Source organism: Mirounga leonina, unplaced genomic scaffold, assembly GCF_011800145.1.
Source record: "Mirounga leonina isolate KUSES-001 unplaced genomic scaffold, KU_Mleo_1.0 Mir_115, whole genome shotgun sequence".
NCBI lineage: Eukaryota > Metazoa > Chordata > Mammalia > Carnivora > Phocidae > Mirounga > Mirounga leonina.
Genome location: NW_023270268.1, coordinates 5509645 through 5529365, shown reverse-complemented (window position 1 = coordinate 5529365; position 19721 = coordinate 5509645). Strand labels below are relative to the sequence as shown.

Genomic DNA, 19721 nt, shown 5'->3' with positions numbered 1-19721 from the left:
GAATAGTAGTTGTCATTGATGGTGGGCTCTCAGTCAGCATGGAAAGGGCTGGTCAAGGGTGGCAGTTAGATCAGCAAGGGCCTCCTGGGCTTTCTGAAGCTGGGCAGCCCGGAAAAGTCAACAAAAGCAAGGGCAACCCAAAAGCTCTTTAGAGCCAGGCAGGGCAAATGACTTTAGAATACAGAATTCTTCAATTTTTAAAAAGCTCATGGATTCCACTGGAAATCTAATGAAATCGATGGGGTTCTCTTTGCATACACACACAGTTGTGGGTATAGTTTCAGGCGGTTCATGGGAAATCCCCTAAAGTCCAGCAACAAGTTCCCTGAAGCTCACTCCCATATTAAAAGTTCTTGAGAAAGCAGGCAGGCAAGGGAAGGCCCGAGAATGCAGCCCAGTGGCAGGTCCACTTGGTCCAATATTCCAGCTGTGGGGCCCTAGTCATTTTTTTCACATACTGGAAGTAGAGACATCTTGTTAAAAAAAAAAAAGCCAGGTCAGCAATCAGGATTGGCAGAATCCTGAGCATGTCATTTGAGATTGGGGTCTGTTCAGGGAGAGCAGGAAAGAGTGGGCATCAGGCTGAAAATCCGGAAGCAAGATGTGGCCATTGGCTTAGTCCCTGGGGTCCCACGTCCACTAGCAGGTGCATACATGACGGAGGTTGAGGCTGAGCCTGGGTCTCCGGTTGTGGCCATGCCAGAGCCTGGAGCCCTTAGACCTGTTGGCACACCAGGATGATCTCAGTAGGGACCTCTTAGGACATGCTGTCTGTGTGACCTAGGAAAAATTGCTTAACCTTTCCGGGATTCAGTTTCTTCAGTGACTTTAGATGACGTCAGTGGTTTAACACCTGGCTCTCTGAGAAAAAAAATGTTTGTCAATTTCTGTAGTGTCAGTACTCTCACCATGGCCCAATCTGAAGTCATTAATAGGGCTACAGGATGTGGCATTGGGAATTCTGAACTGCAGTTGGTGCTCACTAGCTGCCTCGACAGCGTCTAGTGGACCCCAAACACTTGGGGCTTATGAAACACTAAAGTGCTAAAGAATGAATTGGAAGGAGCTACTTGTAAAGGATTGGATTCTTCTGCTTGCCAAGTAAGCCTCAAGAACTTTGCAGGGAATCACTTTTTTACCCACTGGTGCTGCTATCCTCAGCAGGCTTTGAGGACATGTGGAGAGAGCTTAGCTCTCAGCAGGAACAGGACATTGGCTGGACAGAGGGACTTCGATTATAGCTCAGGCTATAAAGCTTGGCAGGTAGCTTAAAAAGAGAGACAGGGCTGGAGGGTGTTTTGTTTTCTGTTTTTTTGTTTTTGTTTTTTTTTGCTTGTTTTCACCCTGAAGATAACTTTTGCTCTAATAACCTATGTGGAGAACATGATTATTTTAGCTTTTTCTTTTTCTCCTTTCTCATCAGTCATTCCTACTTCTGTCGGCGAGAAAAGACCGGCTACCAAGAAATATCCATGTCCCAGGGTTAACACTGAAGAGTTTCTTTGAGGTAAGGTGGCTTCTTAAAACGTACGGTTTCAAGTCAGGCCACTCAGGCTTGTATTTGGGATCTCAGCTTGTATAAGGGGACTTCAGCTGTCTCACTGCAAATTTATTATTTATAATCATCTCAGGCTTGGGCCACAGCTATCCAGGTTTTACTGATCCCCAACGTTATGAATGAAGGAGTTTGAAGTTTCATATTGACAGAGTGACTTCCATGATTCTTCCTGTGTGTTTTTTACCCAGAAATACGTCTTCTTTGAACTTTATGAGAAGATGGAACAGATGCCCAAATTAGTTCAGTGGCTCATCTGCCTTGGTGCAAGTATTGAGACTATAGGACCATACCCTCTTCATGCCCTCATGCGACTCTGTATCCGAGCAAGTGAGTGTTCTTCTGGTTACACACTGTCCAACCTGCCATCCCAGCTCTGAGCTCCCGCGTGCTCCACTGAACTCAAGAGAAACCAGAATTTAGCCACCTGAAGGTGGAATATTCAAATGATTTGAATATGCAAATAGTTTGATTATTCAAATGCATGCAGGCAGCAGGGAAACAGCATCGTTTTTATTTCGCCTGGGACCTTGTAGCTACGGGGCCCAAGTGGAAAGGATTCCGTGTTCCTAGACAGATGCCAGGGGTAGAGGAGCCCTGAGACCCAAGCAGGGGACTTGGGACAGACAGTCTTTGCTGGGCAGAGCTCCCTGAGACTGTGGAGTTTCTTCCAGCTGGCCAAGGCACAGGTGGTCTTTCCCCCTTGTTCAAGTTCATTTTCTCTCTAGCCAGAGGGCTGACTGCCATGGTGATGGTGGTGCTGGGGGCTGATACCAAGGGAAACACTGGTTCTTACTGAGACAGAGTGCTTGTGGTTCTTCTAAAGAACGCTGATGTTCATAAAATTCTTTTTTTCTTTTTTTTAAGTCTTTACCACCTGGCGATAGGATTTAAATTTTAAAATATTAAAATTTTTTCATTATCACATACACATGTTAGATAAAAAAGCTTGTTTTTCTTTTCCAAGCATGTATGGCATCAGTGTTGGACATGTACCCATACTGTTTTAGAGCCAGAAGGGGCCAAGAGAATTTTCTAGACAGTCTTCCTCTTCTAGGCTGGGTTGCCTTCCCAGGAATGAAGGAGTGAGGGGGTTGGCCAGGGGCTTCAAGACCTGGGCCGCTGCTTTGCTTTAGCCACATTTGCCTTGCCGTTATCCATTTCTTACTGGGGAGTCCATAAGATGTTTTATTCTCACACAGGAACTGGCGGATCAAAGGTTTAAAAGTAAAGTCTGATTCAAAGCAATCTGATCCAGTCCTCCCAGTTTTCAAGTAGGAATCTGGAACCCAGAGAAGTGTGTCTCTGGTTGTGAGAGTCACAATTCCCCACTGTGTCTGCTCTTTACGTTAGCTCCTGTGGGTACAGGCAGGAATCAGTAGGATCAGGTGTTTAACTCTATCTCTGATTTGTTTCTCAGAGGAAAACTCTGACATGGTGACAAATGGTGTTCGCAGAGTTGGCAGAAGCATGTGGCTTTCCTTTTTTTAGTATATGTGCTGCCAAAGGGAGCACGCATGTGGCTTTCCTTGAGCCCAGGAGCTACAAGGAAGGAGCCTGGGAAAATAATTTTTAAATATATGTCCTATCGATAGTAATGAGTAGGGTAGTCTTTTCAGATATTGACCTGATTCCTGACATGGGTGCTGTTGGTGCCCTGCCTGGAGCCTCTTTACCACCAGGACCCCCATCCCCCCCTGCTGGTTCACAGCTGCCTCCTTCCCCAGAGCACTGCTTTTTGCCAATATGCACCACTTTCTACAGAGGTTCTCCCTCAACCTCACCCCCTCCTTAGAGGTGTTTTGTAGCTCTTGACTAACTGACATGCGTACAAAATGTTAGCCCCTGCCTCATGGTGGGTCAACACTGGTTCGGTTCATGCTCCAGAGCTCCCTGTGGGATTGGGCTGAGGCTGACTCAGCTGAGATCACATCTCTGCTTGCCTCCTTCCCTTGCCTTGTCCTGCTTCCCTCAGTCTCTTTCCTGAGCTCCCTGTCAACAACTCACATGTACAGGAATCCTTGTCTCAGGCTCTGCTTCTAGGGAACCTGGCTGAGTTTATTATGAATAACGTTCTAGAACTCATCCTTTTAATTTACAAACTCTGTGTCTCCCGGACCTATTTGTGTTGAGTGCCAAATGTGTGTGGGATTCCCCATTTGGTTCCCTCGTGGCACTACACATTGATGTGCTTTACTGATTTTCGGTCTGTAGAAAATAACATCAGTCACTCATTTTAATTCCCTTCAGAGGAAAACCATCTTTTCAGGTGGTTAATGGACCACAAGCCCGAATGGAAAGGCCGCATCAACCAGAAGGACGAGGATGGCTGCACTGTCCTCCACGTCGTCGCCGCCGTGGCCCCCTGCACAGGATACCTTATCAAGCGTAAGTAGCAGCACCAGGCTGGAGGGTGCGCTATGGGCTGGATGACCTCAGGCATTAGAAAGCCCACACAACCGACCACATGTATTTCCCATCCATCCTGGGACAGGCCCAGGACTAAACCTCACCTTGAATTAAGCATGACGGGGAGGGCAGGCTGTACGCAGGAAGGACGGGTGGGGAGGTGGCGAAAGAAGGAAGAGTGGCGGGGTTCCAAATGCTCTTTCCGCTTCACTGGCTTCCGTGGGATTGAATGTCTCAAGGACAGGGGCTTCTGGCTGCACTTGTTCTCTCCCTCATCACGCGGTACTAAGTGCTTTAATTCATGTCAAATCTACGCTAGTTACCAGAGATACACTGTGAACCAGACCACACACGTGGTCCTGCTTCTTGGCCGCTGTAGAATCTAACCCAGGGATTTCATCCTCCATACTCACCAGGGCCAGACAGGCCGCGAGGAAGAGTGAGGCTGGTGCATGCAAGGACAAGCTGCTTCTTTTGATGCAGACATACCTTGTTAGCCTGTGAAATAGGAAGGCTCTCTGATGCCTCTCGCCTTTCTGGAAACCCATGGAGACAGCACATTTTGTTCTATAATAATGTTATAGCTGTGATGATGAATGGTAATGGACTCCCAGCCTCCGTGGAAGGGAGGTGACAGGGAGGGCTGGGGAGTTTGGCTTGGTGTGGCCACAGCCTCCTGCCGATCATGGGAACTAGGCCATCTTCTGATGGCAGGAGACGTTGGAAAGATGCATTTTTAAAAAATAAGACAACTCATGATTATAAAATGTCTGCTCAAAATTAAACACGCCTGTGGACTAGACAGAGCCTGGAGGTGTCCGGTTGGGGACCCCTGGCCTGCTAGGTCCTCCTGGGAACTTAGAGTTTTGTGTCTTCAGCATATCCTGGAGGAGCACAGTGAGGGGTATTTCTCTAATGTTATTCCTCACTGGACTGGGTCCCAGGAACCCACATCTGGGCAAACGGAGAAAGGGTGAGCTATAGATACTGTTTTGAGCTTTATTGAAATATAATTCACATACCATATAATTCACCTGTTTAAAGCATCCAAATCCGTGTTTTTAGTACATTCACAGTTATGCAACCATTACCACAATCAAATTTTAAAACATTTTCATCATTTTTAAAAGAAACCTTGTCTCCATTAGCAGTCACTCCCCATTTCCCCCTCCCTCTCCAGCCCTAAGCAACCACTAATCTACCTTCTGTGTCCGTGGACTTGCCTATTCTGGGTATTTCATATAAATGGAATCATACAGTCTTGTGACTGGCTTCTTTCACTGAGCATGCTTTCAAACCAAATAATATCCCATTGTATAGATGAAGCACATCTTATTTGTCCATTCATCAGCAGATGGACATTTGTTCAGCTATTATGAATAATGCTGCTGTGAACTTTTACATATATGTCTTTGCTTTTGGAATATATTTTCATTTTTCTCAGGTAGATACCTAGGAGTGGTATTGCTGGATCACTTAGTAACTCTATATTTAATCTCTTGAAGAACTGCCAGACCGTTTTCCAAAGTGGCTGCACCATTTTATGCTCCCACCAGCAATGCTCAAAGGTTCTAATTTTTCTAAATCTTTGCCAACACTTGGTACTGTCTGTCTTTTTGGTGTCCCTTGAATTTCAGTACCCTCTGAGAGAACATGGTATTCTGGCAAATGTTTGACAACTGGGTCTTCAAAAAGAAAAGCCCCATATTGTGGTGTTTGCCAATTTCCTTGGTATAAATACTCCCACCATGGTTGATTTCAGGCTATTAATGTGATATCATTGAATATGGGACTGGGACATGTGCAGTAGCATACCATCATATTGTATTTTTACTACACAGATCAATTTTTTTTTAAGATTTTATTTACTTATTTGACAGAGAGAGACACAGCGAGAGAGGGAACACAAGCAGGGGGAGTGGGAGAGGGAGAAGCAGGCTTCCCGCGGAGCAGGGAGCCCGATGCGGGGCTTGATCCCAGGACCCTGGGGTCGTGACCTGAGCCGAAGGCAGACGCTTAACGACACTGAGCCACCCAGGCGCCCCCACACAGATCCATGTTAAGATAGATGTAAAGAAACCTCATCATAGACAATAGCAGAGCATAGTAAAATAATTAGGAAGTGATGAGTTTTGTTTTTAATGTGATTTATTTATTGTAAGTTTAAATAAGTTAGTTAATAATGGCTGTGTTTACCAACCATCTTGTAGCATTTCTGGATATTCGACAGTTGGCCCTCGTGGACTGGTGTGAGCTGGTTCCAGCACACCTCTGTGCTAAAGCTCTTGTTAGCCTGGTAATTTACGGTTCAAATCTTTGCCTCCAATCACTGTGCTCTCCTTACACTTCCCCAGCCAGAAAATGCCCAAGAAAAAGGATTTCCAGGCAAGACTCTTCGGTTTGCAAAGAAACACAACTCCAAGTCTCCTGAAATCCAGGCGGGTTGAGCAGTGTTTGGGTAGTTTATATGCACGCGGAGCCTTGGATACCTACTGTATGCATTGATAACTTGGCAAGCATTCCATTTCCTGGGACCTAAATGAGTGCTTTCCAGTACAAGCGTACTGAGAGCCACATACAAAATTCTAAAAATTTCTGGTAGGCCTGTGAAAAAGTAAAGCAAAATAGGTAAAATTAATTGTGATAATACATTTTATTTAACCCATCTATCCAACATACCATCATTGCCCTGTGTAATTAGTATAAAAAGTATGGAGACATTTTACATTCTGTGTTTCAGTTGTGTGCTAAGTCTTTGAAATCCAGCATGTATTTTGCTCTGCTAGCCCAGCTCCTTGTTGACTAGCCACACCTTAAGTGCTCAGTAGCCACCTCTGTGCCTCGTGGCTGCCATATGGGACAGCACAACTGAATACTATTTCTTACAAACTCTGAAACCTTCCTGACTTTCTGAAACATGGGAGAATAAACATAAGAATCAAGAGACGGCCCTTTCTTCATGCAGGTGTAACCTGGGCTGCCCCCCTGGCCTCTACCGAACGAGCCTTCACGACTCTTATAGGCTGCTTCTTCTCCTTTTAATTCCACCTCTCTCTCACTACCCACATCCTCTTCCTCTCTTTCGGGAGAGCTCACCTTTTTTTTTTTAAATCTTCAATTTGAACTAATTTTAGACATACAGAAAAGATGCAAAAAATAGTTCCAAGAGTTTCTGTATATCCTCACCCAGCTTCCCTTAATCTTAGCATGTTATATGTCAGGGTTTAGTTATCAAAATCAAGAAGTTAACATTGACAGAATGCTGTCAACTAATACACAGACCTCATGCGCATTTCACCCTTGTTTTCACTAATGTCCTTTGTCCGTTTGGAGACCCACACTGCATTTACTTGTCAGGGCTCCTTAGTCTCCTCCAGTCTTTGACAGTTCCTCAGTTTTCCATGCCCTTGACCCTTTTGAAGAGGATTGGTCAGTTGTTTTGTAGATGGTCTATCGGTTTGAGTTTGTTTGATGTTTTTCTCATGATTGGAATAAAGTTATGCATTTTTGCTAAGAATACAACAGAAATGAGTTTGTGGTCTTCTCTGCATTGTATTAAGGAGTTCATCATGCCAATATATCTTGTGATGTTAACCTCGATTAGTTGGTTAAGGTGGGATCCGTGGTATTTCTTCATTGTAAAGTTACCATCTTTCCCTTTGTAGTTGTTAAATATCTTGGAGGAGATACTTTGAGGCTATGCAAATACCCTGCTTCTCTTCAAATTTTTGCACACTAATTTTATATTCATTGGTGGATCTTGTCAGCATCAGCTATCACTGTGATCTTCGATTAATGTTGATTTTTTATTTTCTTCTTTCCTTCTACATTTATTACTTGGAATTCTGTTGCAATGAAGAGCTGTCCCTTCTCTGTATGTATGTATGTATGTATGTATGTATGTATGGACTCATGGATATTTACTCTATGGGATAAAATCCATAGTTGCTCAGATTGTTTCAGCTTTGGCCATTAGGCACTCCTTTCTTCTGATTGGCTCCTGTGTTCCTTTGACAAGCCCCATCCTTTTCTGAGCACTTCCTTACTTTCAGACACCACAAGTTGCTTCAGGCTTACCTTGAATTTTCTGTGTCTCCCATTCCTCCAAGGATCCCTAGCTCCTTTTGTTAACCTTTTGTTAAAGAATGGTGTAGAAAACAAGGCCTGCTACTTGGTGTGATCATTGTTACTGGAGAGTCATTATTTCTAGGCCTTCTCAGCAGATGGAGGGAAGAAATATGTGGTCATGTACTAACCCATGGATACACACATCTGTATTACTGTGTCTCTGTATTAAAAACCATGAGTTTATGTTGATACCTCTGATTCCAGTCCAACACCATGGTCATTTAGCCTTTTAAAATTTGTAACATCTCTCATCTATAATATATTTACTTGTTCAGTTTTATGAGTTTCAGACTTGCTAACCCATGTCCCTTTGAGAAACACATCTACTAAATAGATGTATGTTTGTTTATGTTCATTTTATGTTTGTGTTTAGTTCTTTTTGTCTTCAGTTTTATAGCATCTAGTCAAGATGCTAAGTTATTTTCCTCCCCCCATTTACTATGGTTATTTTGCTCATTTGTAGTACACTTAGGTATATTTTTCAGTGTTTGCATTCCATTTTAGGGTTCTCCTCACATCCTGATTGGTTTTGTTTATATTTTGGTATGTGGAAGGCACATATGTAAAACATTACTATGGTTCTAGAAGTCTGAACTTTGTAGAAAGACATACTCAGAGAAGTGTCACTTCTTCCTCGTCCCTTGACCCCACTAAGTTTCCACTTACCCCCTTTTTCTGCCCCTTTCCCATTCACCCCCTGTAGGTGATCAGTTTCTTTTTCTTTCTTTCTTTCTTTTTTTTCTAGGTTCATTCTTTCTGGATTCCTTTTGCAGTAATGAGCAGACATATGTGTGTTTTCTTATACCTCCTTTTTTACATGGAGGGCCCCATTCTATAGATTCTGCCTGGCACCTGGCTTTTTTTTCATTAACAGTATGTCCTAGAAATCATTGCATATTCGTTCATATGCATGAATGCATATGTAGGTCTGTTAGATATTGTCAAATCTCCATTCGGAAGGATGGTACCAATTTGCACAACCACCCGTAATGGAGGAGAGTGCCTCTTTCCCCACAGTCTCACCAACAGAATTTTGTTGTTGCATTTCTAAGTTTTTTCTGGTCTGAGAGGGGTGAATTGGTATCTCAAGTTTGTTTTAATTTGCATTTCTTTATTTATGTGTGAGTTTGGATTTTTTAAAATACAGTTGAGAACCATTTTTTAATCTTTTTTTTGTCGAGTTATATGTTCATGTCTGTTTCCCATTTTTCTACAGAGATTTTGGTCCTTTGTCCTCAATTTTTAAGAATTCTTTGTTCATTAGCTCTTTGTCTGTGGTGTAAGTTATGAATCTCCCCTCCCAGTTTGTCACTTGTCTTCTGACTTTGGGCTTTTTTGTCATGCAAATGTTTTCTTTTTATGCAGTCAAATTTATCAATCTATTGATTTATTGCTCCTGTATTTGGAGTCAGAGTTAAAAAAACCTTCTGAACATCCAAGTTAAAGAGTTATTTTTTTTTCTGGTGCCTCTATGGTTTCCTTTTTAACATTAGATCCCTGATCCACTGGAGTTTCATGTAAGGATCTAATTTTACCATTTTCCAGATAGCTACCTATTTGTCTCAGCATCATTTGTTTAAAAGTGTTCTCATGACCTTAGGAATTTGAGATGCCACTAATTCTGGACTTTCTGTTCTATTCTACTGGTCTCATTGTTCATATAGGCTTCTTTTTTAAAAAAGATTTTATTTATTTGACAGAGAGAGAGAGAGGGAGCACAAGCAGGGGGAGTGGGAGAGGGAGAAGCAGGCTTCCTGCTGAGCAGGGAGCCCAACAAGGGGCTCGATCCCAGGACCCTGGGATCATGACCTGAGCCAGAAGCAGACGCTTAACCATCTGAGCTACCCAGGCACCCCTTCATATAGGCTTCTTTGAATCACCTTTCAAAAACTAGTTTAAAAATCAGAAGTACACTCCACACCAAGACAGCTGAAATAAAAAAAAGTGGACAGCAACAAGTATTGACAAGGATGTGGAAAATTTGGGACCCACTGTGGTGGGAATGAAAAACTGTGCATCTGCTTTGGAAAAAAGTCTGGCACTTACTCAAATAGTTACCATATGATTCAGCAATGTTACTCCTAGGTATTTATGCCTCACAGAAATGAAAACATATTCAAACATTTGTACATGAATGCTCATAGCAGAATTACTCATAACAACCAAAATCATGTAGACAACCCAAATCTCCAACTGCTGAATGGACAAACAAAATGCGGTACATCCAGACAATGCAATATTATTCAGCCATAAAAAAGAACAAAATACTGATACACGCTACAACAAGGATGCACCTTGAAACGTTATGCTGAGGGAAAGAAACCAGACACAAAAGGTCACATATTGCATGATCTCATTTATATGAAATGTCCAGAATAAGGAAATCCCTAGAGACAGAACCAGATTACTGGTTGCCCTGGGGGAGGGGCAGGAAGAAATGTGGAGTGACTGCCAATGCATATAAGGTTTCTTATGAAATGTTCTGGAATTGGATAGTGGTGATGATTACACAACTTCTTAAATATACTGAAACCCACTAAATTATACACTTATAAAAGGATGAATTTTATGGTATGTTCAATCAAAAAAATTTAGAGGTAAAAAAATAAAAAGAAATTGAAAGGCATGCTCTTGGTAAAAAAAAAAAAAGAATTCAAACACTTTAAAAAGATATTGATAAAAAGTAAATTCTCTTTCACAAAGTCTACCAAGCATTTTTTTTGGTGAGTCTTGCCAATTTTTCTTTTCCTCTTTTAAATATGAATGTGCACATATTCTATATTCTATTTAGCAACTTGCTTTTTCCCTCAACAATAATCTTGGCCATCTTTCCCTAATAGTACCTGCATAACTATTTCATTTCTTTTTAACAGCTCACAGTATTCTCTGATATGACTATACTGTGCTGATGGATGATTAAATGGTTTTCAGGTTATTTTGCTACCAGAAACAATGCTCAGAGAATATTTTCCTATATACATCTTTGTGAACTGGTGAGACTATATCTGTAGGATTATTTCCTAGTTGAGAGATTGCTTGTTCAAAGAACTGTGCGTTTTATTTATTTGGATAAACTCACTTTATTTAAATTTTAAATAGATTACATTCACAAATCAAAAGATACAAAAAGTATACATTGAGAGTCTCTGTCCTTTAACCTGAGAAACCAATGTTACCAATATCTTACGATTTTTTCCCCACATTCTATTTATTTATTTATTTATTTATTTGAGAGCATGAGAGAGAGTGCACGAGAAGGGGTACAGTCAGAGGGAGAAGCAGACTCCCCACTGAGCAGGGAGCCCGATGCGGGACTCGATCCCGGGACTCCAGGATCATGACCTGAGCCGAAGGCAGTTGCTTAACCCACTGAGCCACCGAGGCGCTCCCCTACAAATATTCTATAATGTATAAGTAAAAACATATGTGCAGTTTGAGGATGTTTTTAGCATGGTGGGATGTATTTGGCTTTTGAAAGCTATTGTTAACTTGAACCCTAGAAAGGTTGCCCCAATAGTGTATGAGATTATCTCCACCTTGAATACTTTCCTGATACATGGAGAGTCAGGAACTCTCCAGATACTTTAATGTGGCCCAAATTCCAAATTCACCATTTAAAATAATTGTAGCATCATAGAACCTCTGAAATCATCAGTTCTGTTGGCATTTTGGTGGGTGGACGTTGTTATGATGGTCCTCCTGGCTCCGGATCCATGTGGTTTGGGAGGCCCAGGGGTTCAGGCCCAGGGAATTACCAGGGCCCAGCAGCGGGACCCAAAGCCTAGTATCACCTTCTGGATGAAGAGTTAAAAAAACCTTCTGAACCTCATGTCAAGGGGCCAGATCAGTAGTTGCATCTGACTTGGTTACAGGCTACAGACACTCAAACTGGTTTAGGCAAGAAAGGGAATTTATTGGCTCATGTGACTCAATCGTCCAGAGTTTGCTCCAGGTGCTCCAGAGACGTCTCCAAGAATCTGCCCTGTCTCCCAGCTCTGCTTTCTTCTGCGTTAGCTTCATTCTTAGGCAGGCTCTCTTTCCGTTGAAGCCACCTGGTATTAGGTTTATATTATGCCTATTTGTCAGTCTCAGCCAAAGAGCATATCTCTACTCAGTGTTTCAGTTCAAGTCGTAGGAATGAGTCTCGGTAACTTGACTTTGGTCACATGCCTCCATGAACCAATCAGTAGAGCCAGGAGGATGGCATGATCTGATTGGCCAGATCCTGGTCAGGTGTTCACCCCTGGCTCTGGTGCTGGGGCAGAGCCGAGAATGGAATGATCTGGTTGGTCAGATTCTGGTCAGATCTTTATCTCCCCCCCCCCCCCCCCCCCCCGAGCTCGGGCTGGGGCGGTGGTGGAGTATGTCGTGGTGACGGAATGTGTTTACTCCCATCAAATCAGGTAGGCTGAAAACGCGGGGGAAAGCTGCTTTTCCAAAGGAAAACTGAGGTGTTGTTACCAGGAAAAGGGCTAATGGATGCAGTTAGTTAAAAAAATAAGTCTAGTATGTTTTCAAATTTTGCTTCCTTATCGTCAAGAATTTTGAAAACCTATGTACGTGTTTTTACATTGACACGTAGACTTTTTTATCTGTGAGTCAAAAATATGTAAGAAAAGGTGATTTTCAGAATTGTGTACACAAATATTTTAAAATAAAGCTATTATCTCACTCCTTTAGTTGCATATAATAGAATATAAATACTACAGCAACTTGATACCCTCTAACACGTATTTAAAAAATTGTGGCCTAGCTCTTTAATAGTCAAAAATATCCAATTGTGCCTTCCTTTTTTGGGGATCATATTTCTAGTTTCCTTTTCAGAAAGAAGTTTACCCTCATATAGTTTATGCTTGAAAGTCTTATTAGTCATCCAGTGATCTTCTTTTGGAATAAAAGTACTTGTGTAGCTTTAAATTAGAAAAAAAGGTCTGTGATTTAAGACTCTAGGGGTTAATTTTTTTCTAGATTTAATTATTACAAAATTATTACTACAGATAATCAAAGCAACAGAAATATATTAAAATCTTCTGTAATTAATTATTAAAGGAGAAAATAGTAATTTTGGAGGGCAGTAAGAGGAGGGTAGATTATAGTACCTTTTATTTTTTTATTTTATTAATTTTTTAGAGCTTTATTTGAGAGAGAGAGAAAGAGGGAGAGCACTAGAGCAGGGGGAGGGGCGAAGGGAGAGGGAGAGAAGAGAGACTCTCAGACTCCCTGCTGAGCATGGAGCCTGATGCGGGGCTTGATCCCAGGACCCTGAGATCATGACCTGAGCCTAACTCAAGAGTCGGACGCTTAACCGACTGAGCCACCCAGGCGCCCTGTAGCGCCTTTTAAAAGGGGCTTGGCAGGCACCTAATTTTCCCTTCAGTGGACACTCTGGAAGTCAGGAATTTTCACCGCCTTTGGGGCAATACATTAACTAGTAATTAGTTCTCTGTAACAAATCACCATAAACTTAGTGGCTCAAAAGCACACCCATTTACCAGCTCACAGTTCTGGGGGTCAGTAGTCGGAAATGATGTGACTGAGTTTTCTGCTCAGTGTCCCCCGAGGCTGAAATCAAGGTACTGACAGAGGCTGTGTTCTCATCTGGAATTGTGGGCTTTCTTTCAAGGTCACATGGTTGTGGCAGAATCTAGTTCCCTCTGGTTGTAGGAACGAGGTCCTTGTTCCCTCGCTGGATGTCAGCCGGAGGCTGCTCTCAGCTTCTGCAGGGCACACACATTCCTTGTCATGTGGCCCCCTCTCTCTTCAAAGCCAGCAGGGGAGAATTTTTTATGCAATCACTTCCCTCTCATATTTTATTTATTTATTTATATTTTTATTCCCTCTCATATTTTAAATCGTTGCCCTCTTCCTGACTTCTAGACCTTTGACCTTTACGGCTCATGTGATTAGATCAGGGTAATCTCCCTATCTTAAGGTCAACTGCTTTGGGACCTTGATTACATTTGCAAAGTCTCATCACATTTAGATTCATATTTGATTGAGTAACTGGGGGAGAAGGTGTGTGTGCACCAGGGGTTGGGAATCCTGGGGACTGTCTTGGAATTCTGCCTGCCTCAGTGAGATACTCTGAGGGTAAAAAGTTTGACTTTTTATTTTTTTATTTTTTATTTTTTTAAAGATTTTATTTATTTATTTGAGACAGAGAGAATGAGAGAGAGAGAGAGCACATGAGAGGGGGGAGGGTCAGAGGCAGAAGCAGGCTCCCTGCCGAGCAGGGAGCCCGATGCGGGACTCGATCCCGGGACTCCAGGATCATGACCTGAGCCGAAGGCAGTCGCTTAACCAACTGAGCCACCCACGCGCCCAAAAGTTTGACTTTTAAATTTTGTCTCATTTTTGTAAATGCAAGAAGGGCAGTTGTGACTGGGGAGATGGAAAAGGAGAGCGCCCTGAACAGGACAGTACCTGGAGTCCAGGTGTCTTGTCTGGGCAGGGGATTTTAGGAAAGCATGGGTATGGAAGCTGGGGATCAGGCATTGATTTGCTGAACTCTTTGTGCCCACGTCAGTCTTTGTACCCCCAGGGATACACCTGTTCCATTCGGAAAACTGTGGCATCTGTGATCACGGAGACCCCTTGATGCTTGGCAAATAGATACGTCAAAGCAGCAAATGGAGCTGGCAGCCAGAGGGTTGGGGCTGGGAGGGTGGAAACAGTGACAACAAAAAGACCCTGATGCAAAAGCAATTGCCACTTTCTTCTCCGATCCCCAGACAGGCTTTTTTTTTTTTTTTCTGGGAGAATATTCTGTTTCCTCTCTAGGGAATAAAGAAATCTGAAGTCACAGCTCGCTGTTATCCTTACAGCTGTAACTGTTGCCTAGGAACCAGATTCCCCTTCTCCTTGCTTGTTGCCAGGGAGAGGGGAGAAAGGTAGAGAGGAGCGCACTTCTGAACCTCTTCAGAGCTATTGTCCTACCCACTCCACACAGGACTCCTTGCTTCGGGGAGTTGGGTGGATTGTCCAAGGCCAGCAGTTTAGATTCTAGGAGCAGAGCGACACTGGTCCCCTTGCCCCAGGCTGCTTGGGCAGGGAACTGGGAGGAAGAGCACTCATGGGGACGTCTCCTTATGGAAGGGACCATGACAGCCCCCCTTTCTCCTTTTGGCCCGGTCTAGGGCAAACAGAGGATGTGCAGATGCTCCTGAGCTTTGGGGCAGACCCTACCCTGCTGGATCGAGAGTCCCGCTCTGCCATGGATATCCTGAAGAGGAATAAGAACTTCAAAGCCATTGAGAAAATCCACAGTCACTTGGCAAAGCTGGCTGCATGTTCTAAGGACCTATCAGGTACAGCTTCTAGTGAAATAACTTTTTGGGAGATGGGTGGTAAAACGGGTCCTGTGACATGAGATACAAATCAGTTTATACTTTCTTAGTATATGAAGATGGAAGTGAGACCCCCAGTCTTTGGAAAACTTGTTTGCTTTTTTTTGAAAGACAGAGACAACTCTTATTTAGAGAGTGTCTATAACATCCCGATCACTTTGCCAGGTCCACCTTTGGGCAGTTTGGGTGATTTTTTTTTTTCCCCATGCATGCACACAGTATAAAAAGGAAAAAAAGTCATACAGAAGAGGGGCTAACAAAACATCAAGCCTACTCCTCCGAAGCAACTACAACCAACAATTTAAAATACATTCATATCTCTGAAATAGATATGGTTTATATTAGTTTGGGACATCATCTATTGACTGGCTGCTGTATAGGATGAAATGCAACAAGTTAGCTCCAACTGATGAATTTTGCCCAGTAATGTCATTTGTGTCGTTTCCATTCTGTTCCTTAGCTCTGAGTTTTCTGGGCTTCATCCATAGATGAATTGTAGAAATGAAAAACCAAGTAAATGGCATTTACATGGTGGTAGTATGATTATGTAAATGGTTATGTAAACTACATTCTACAACTGGTAGCATAGCAGAACCCATAGAAAAGAACCACCAAACGTCCTGAAAACTTCGCTCTTTCAATGTGATACCATTTAAGCGTCCCAGTTTAATGAACCCTATGTGTATACACGTATGTACGCATATATACTGTTTGGACCTTATTTAGACTTTTTATTTAGACTTCAGCCCCAGTGTGTGTGTGTATGTGTGTGTGTGTGTGTGTGTGTGTATAAATGCTTCCTTTAGTTCTTGCACTCATATATGACTTTGTGGCTCATGTTGTCTGTTTAGGTTTCTCTCTTGATCTGTTAGTATACCTACTCAAGTAAGTTTCTTCTGGAGGAGGCATGGGCTTACGGAGTTTTTGAAAATGTCTTTATGTTGTCTTTCTATTGGTTGAATATGGGCATTGTATTTTCGAATATAGGCATTGTATTTCATGGATTCTAAATTGCAGATTCTCCCCACATCTTTAAAATTGGAATGTGTTTTACCATCAGTGATGGGTCAGTTTGATGCAGCTGTTTCATGTGTAGGACAATGCACAGGATCTTAGATTTATGAAATATGCTGTAAAACCTTGTTCCTCCCAACTTTGAGGAAATTGTGTCATTGTATTCTAACCTCCATTTGCTACCGATTAGAAGTCTGATGTCAGTCTCATTTATTTTCCCTTCTAGGATTTTTCTGTCCTTCGAGTTTTGAAATGTCCCTGGGAAGTTTCTTGGTGTGGGTCCTTATACATTCTTCTCACTTGGCTCTTGTTGGCCCCTCTCAATCTAACTTTTTTAGCTCAGGGAAATTTATCTTCTATCATTTTGTTCCCTTCTGATGTCTCTTTGCTGCAAGTATTAAATGGCTGAGCTTCCTGAATTTATAACATGTCTCTCTACTTTTCCCTACTGTTTTCTAGGTATTTTTTCTTCCCAGACCTTTAACTTGGTCTACAGCTTTTCCTTTTATAACTCAGCTTGCCCATTGCATTTGTTTTAATTTGGAAACTCAGTTTTAATTTCTAAGAACTCTTGCTCTCTGATTTTTTTCTCATCCATGGCAGCTTTTGCTTGTTTTATATGTGCCACCTCTTTTTTTTTTTTTTTAAATTTTTTTTAAGATTTTATTTATTTATTTGACAGACACAGCGAGAGAGGGAACACAAGCAGGGTGAGGGGCAGAGGGAGAAGCAGGCTTCCCGCCGAGCAGGGAGCCCGATGCGGGGCTCGATCCCAGGACCCTGGGATCATGACCTGAGCTGAAGGCAGTCGCTTAACTGACTGAGCCACCCAGGCGCCCCTGTGCCACCTCTTCTTGAATGGCATTTGCGAATATTGAATTTTTTTTTTTTCTAAAAGAACATCCTCCTCTTCTCTGAATTATTTGTTTCTTTTGGGGTGAGTAGATTCACTTTCTTGTTTCTCTTTTGTGCTATTGCTTTTCTTTAATTATCTTCTGCTCTTTGGATGGTCTGTGTGCATGAATGAAGGACTGGACTGATTAATACTTAATAGATGGTTAGTGTGTTTACTGAAGTTATTTGGATGTGTTTCCCCAGAAACACTCCCCCGCCCCTGGAGTGGGTAAGTAGGTGGCGGGGTGTATGTGTTGGAGTGGGATGCAGTTGGACAGGTGGGGGTCATCGCAATTGCCAGGGTCAGGAAATTTTCACATGGGGGAGAAGCTGTTTTTCATTTAACGTCCCTGCCCCTCATTGCTCCATGTTTTCATTTTCATTTACTTATTTAAAATATCATCTGTTGTTTCTGTGAGATCACTGGAATGAGGGGAAAGAAGTGTATTTGCAGAGTTCTCTATTTTTCATGGATTTTTTTTTAAACTGATACATATATTTAGTTTTTAAAAGACCCCCGTGTTAAGGACTTGTAATTTCTTCTGTGAAGTAGTAAATTAATAAGTCACTGTGAGATGCTTTCTGAGAGTTTATGCCTGTAATCTCAGCTTCAGGATGGGTTCTACTGTTTGAGAAATAGAAACTAACTGAACAGATTTCTTTGCTAGCGAATTTCCAGGTTTTAGTATAACAACAAAAAAGGACCACCAGTTAATGGTAGAAAATGGCTGATTTGTTTGCAGATTTTTTGCTTGCATTTAATTTTTTTGTTTGCAATTATTTCTAACCTTAATTCTTAGAATACTGTATATGTGTATGTGTAGGCTATATCTAGTGGTATGGGCTTTAGCATAAGCCATGCTATCCTGTTTAGTTTTTAAAGTTTTGATTTTTTTCAGTTTTTTTTTTTTTCGGGAGAGCATAATAGAATCTTTGAATATCTGCTAATCCTAAAAACAGCTCAGTTTCTGAGATAGGGTCTAACCCTCCTTTCCTCTCTACCTTCACCAGCTAGATTTGTGGCCCAGATTTGGAACCAGGAGAAGAGACTCAGTAGAAAAGCAGCTGGTTCCCTTTTACTTATTAGAATTCAGTTATGCTCACTTGGGAAGAAAAGCACATTCAAGAGGAATGTGCCTCCTTCCAAGCCTGCCTTTTGGCTCACTGGGTAGTTTGTGATGACAGTGGATACAGTGAAGCCTACAGCCCCTGATACTCCTTGGTAAACTTATTGGATGTTTGGTTACTTTAAAGTATTCTAGACCATCGACCATGAATTTTTCCTTGCCATGCTAGAAGAATATTGAAAGACTATAGGGAAACATGGAATCACAAAAAGCAAAAGAAACTGATAAAAATCGGACAAGCTGAGGATGACCAGTTATGAGGCAGGGCTAGCGAGTTGGAGTCTTCTGGGTAGCGTACTTCCCAAAGACCCCTAGCGGTGGAACCCTTGTAGACGTCAGTATTGGAATATGACGTCTGTACTGAGTAGCACGGTTACTTTGTGCATCCATACAGCTGTATAGAGTTGTATGCATGCATTTTGTTTCTAAGATTTTGCCAGTGGCATAAGCTTTAAAACCTGAGGTGGGGCTGGGGAATCTTTGTAGATGAGGACCATGCAATATAATTTTCGGTACTGATGTAAATGTTCTATATCTGCTCTGTCTCATAGGATAGCCTCTGGCCACCTATGGCTTTTGAGCACTTGAAATCTGCATGACTCATGCAACAGAAGAATTGAAATTCTAATTTTATTTTAAATACAGTGGCCACTGTAGTGGATAGTGTAGTTTTAGACTTTAGTCCCAGCATGGTCTTTCAAACCAGAGTAGTAGCTGAGAAGACAGGCAAAGGGAGGGCCTGGGGCCATGGGCATAAATGTAGATCTCCAGTCATAAAAATGAAGATTTTATGGACTTTAACCCCTCCCCATCCTCACCCATTAATGGGCTTGATGGACGCACACTATCTTTGGGAAGAGCTTCTGCTGGGGAGTTGGGTACCCTGGCTCCTGACCTGAGTCCACGGACTTAATGATTTTTGTTTTTTTACATCTGTGGCCCCAAGTAAAGCACCATCAGGATGCTAGGTTTTTGTACCCAGACGAACAGCATTCTAACTGAGAGACTAGGATAAAAGATGTTCTCACCCTTCGCTCATCCTGAGCGTTGCTGTGCAACATTTTAATGATTATGGTGATGATGACTTTGGAGAGGGTGGCTTTTGCACCGAGGTGTGAAATGAAGGGTCTTGCTGAAGATTTCTGCTGTTCTCTAAACCAGAGCTTCCCATTGTCTTTTTTTTTAAAAAAGATTTATTTATTTATTTATTTATTTATTTATTTATTTATTTATTTATTTATTTATTTA

At 42.1% G+C, this 19721-nt stretch overlaps 1 protein-coding gene across 1 annotated transcript in view; it reads left to right on the top strand.

The window, feature by feature from the left end:
* TRANK1 (tetratricopeptide repeat and ankyrin repeat containing 1) overlaps window positions 1–19721 on the top strand; it is an 82398-nt gene that overhangs the window by 12294 nt on the left and 50383 nt on the right. Inside the window, exons 5-8 of the mRNA XM_034991895.1 lie at window positions 1424–1507; window positions 1747–1885; window positions 3806–3943; window positions 15229–15399. Of these exons, the coding sequence (XP_034847786.1) occupies window positions 1424–1507; window positions 1747–1885; window positions 3806–3943; window positions 15229–15399 (532 nt within the window). The remainder of the gene's footprint in view (window positions 1–1423; window positions 1508–1746; window positions 1886–3805; window positions 3944–15228; window positions 15400–19721) is intronic.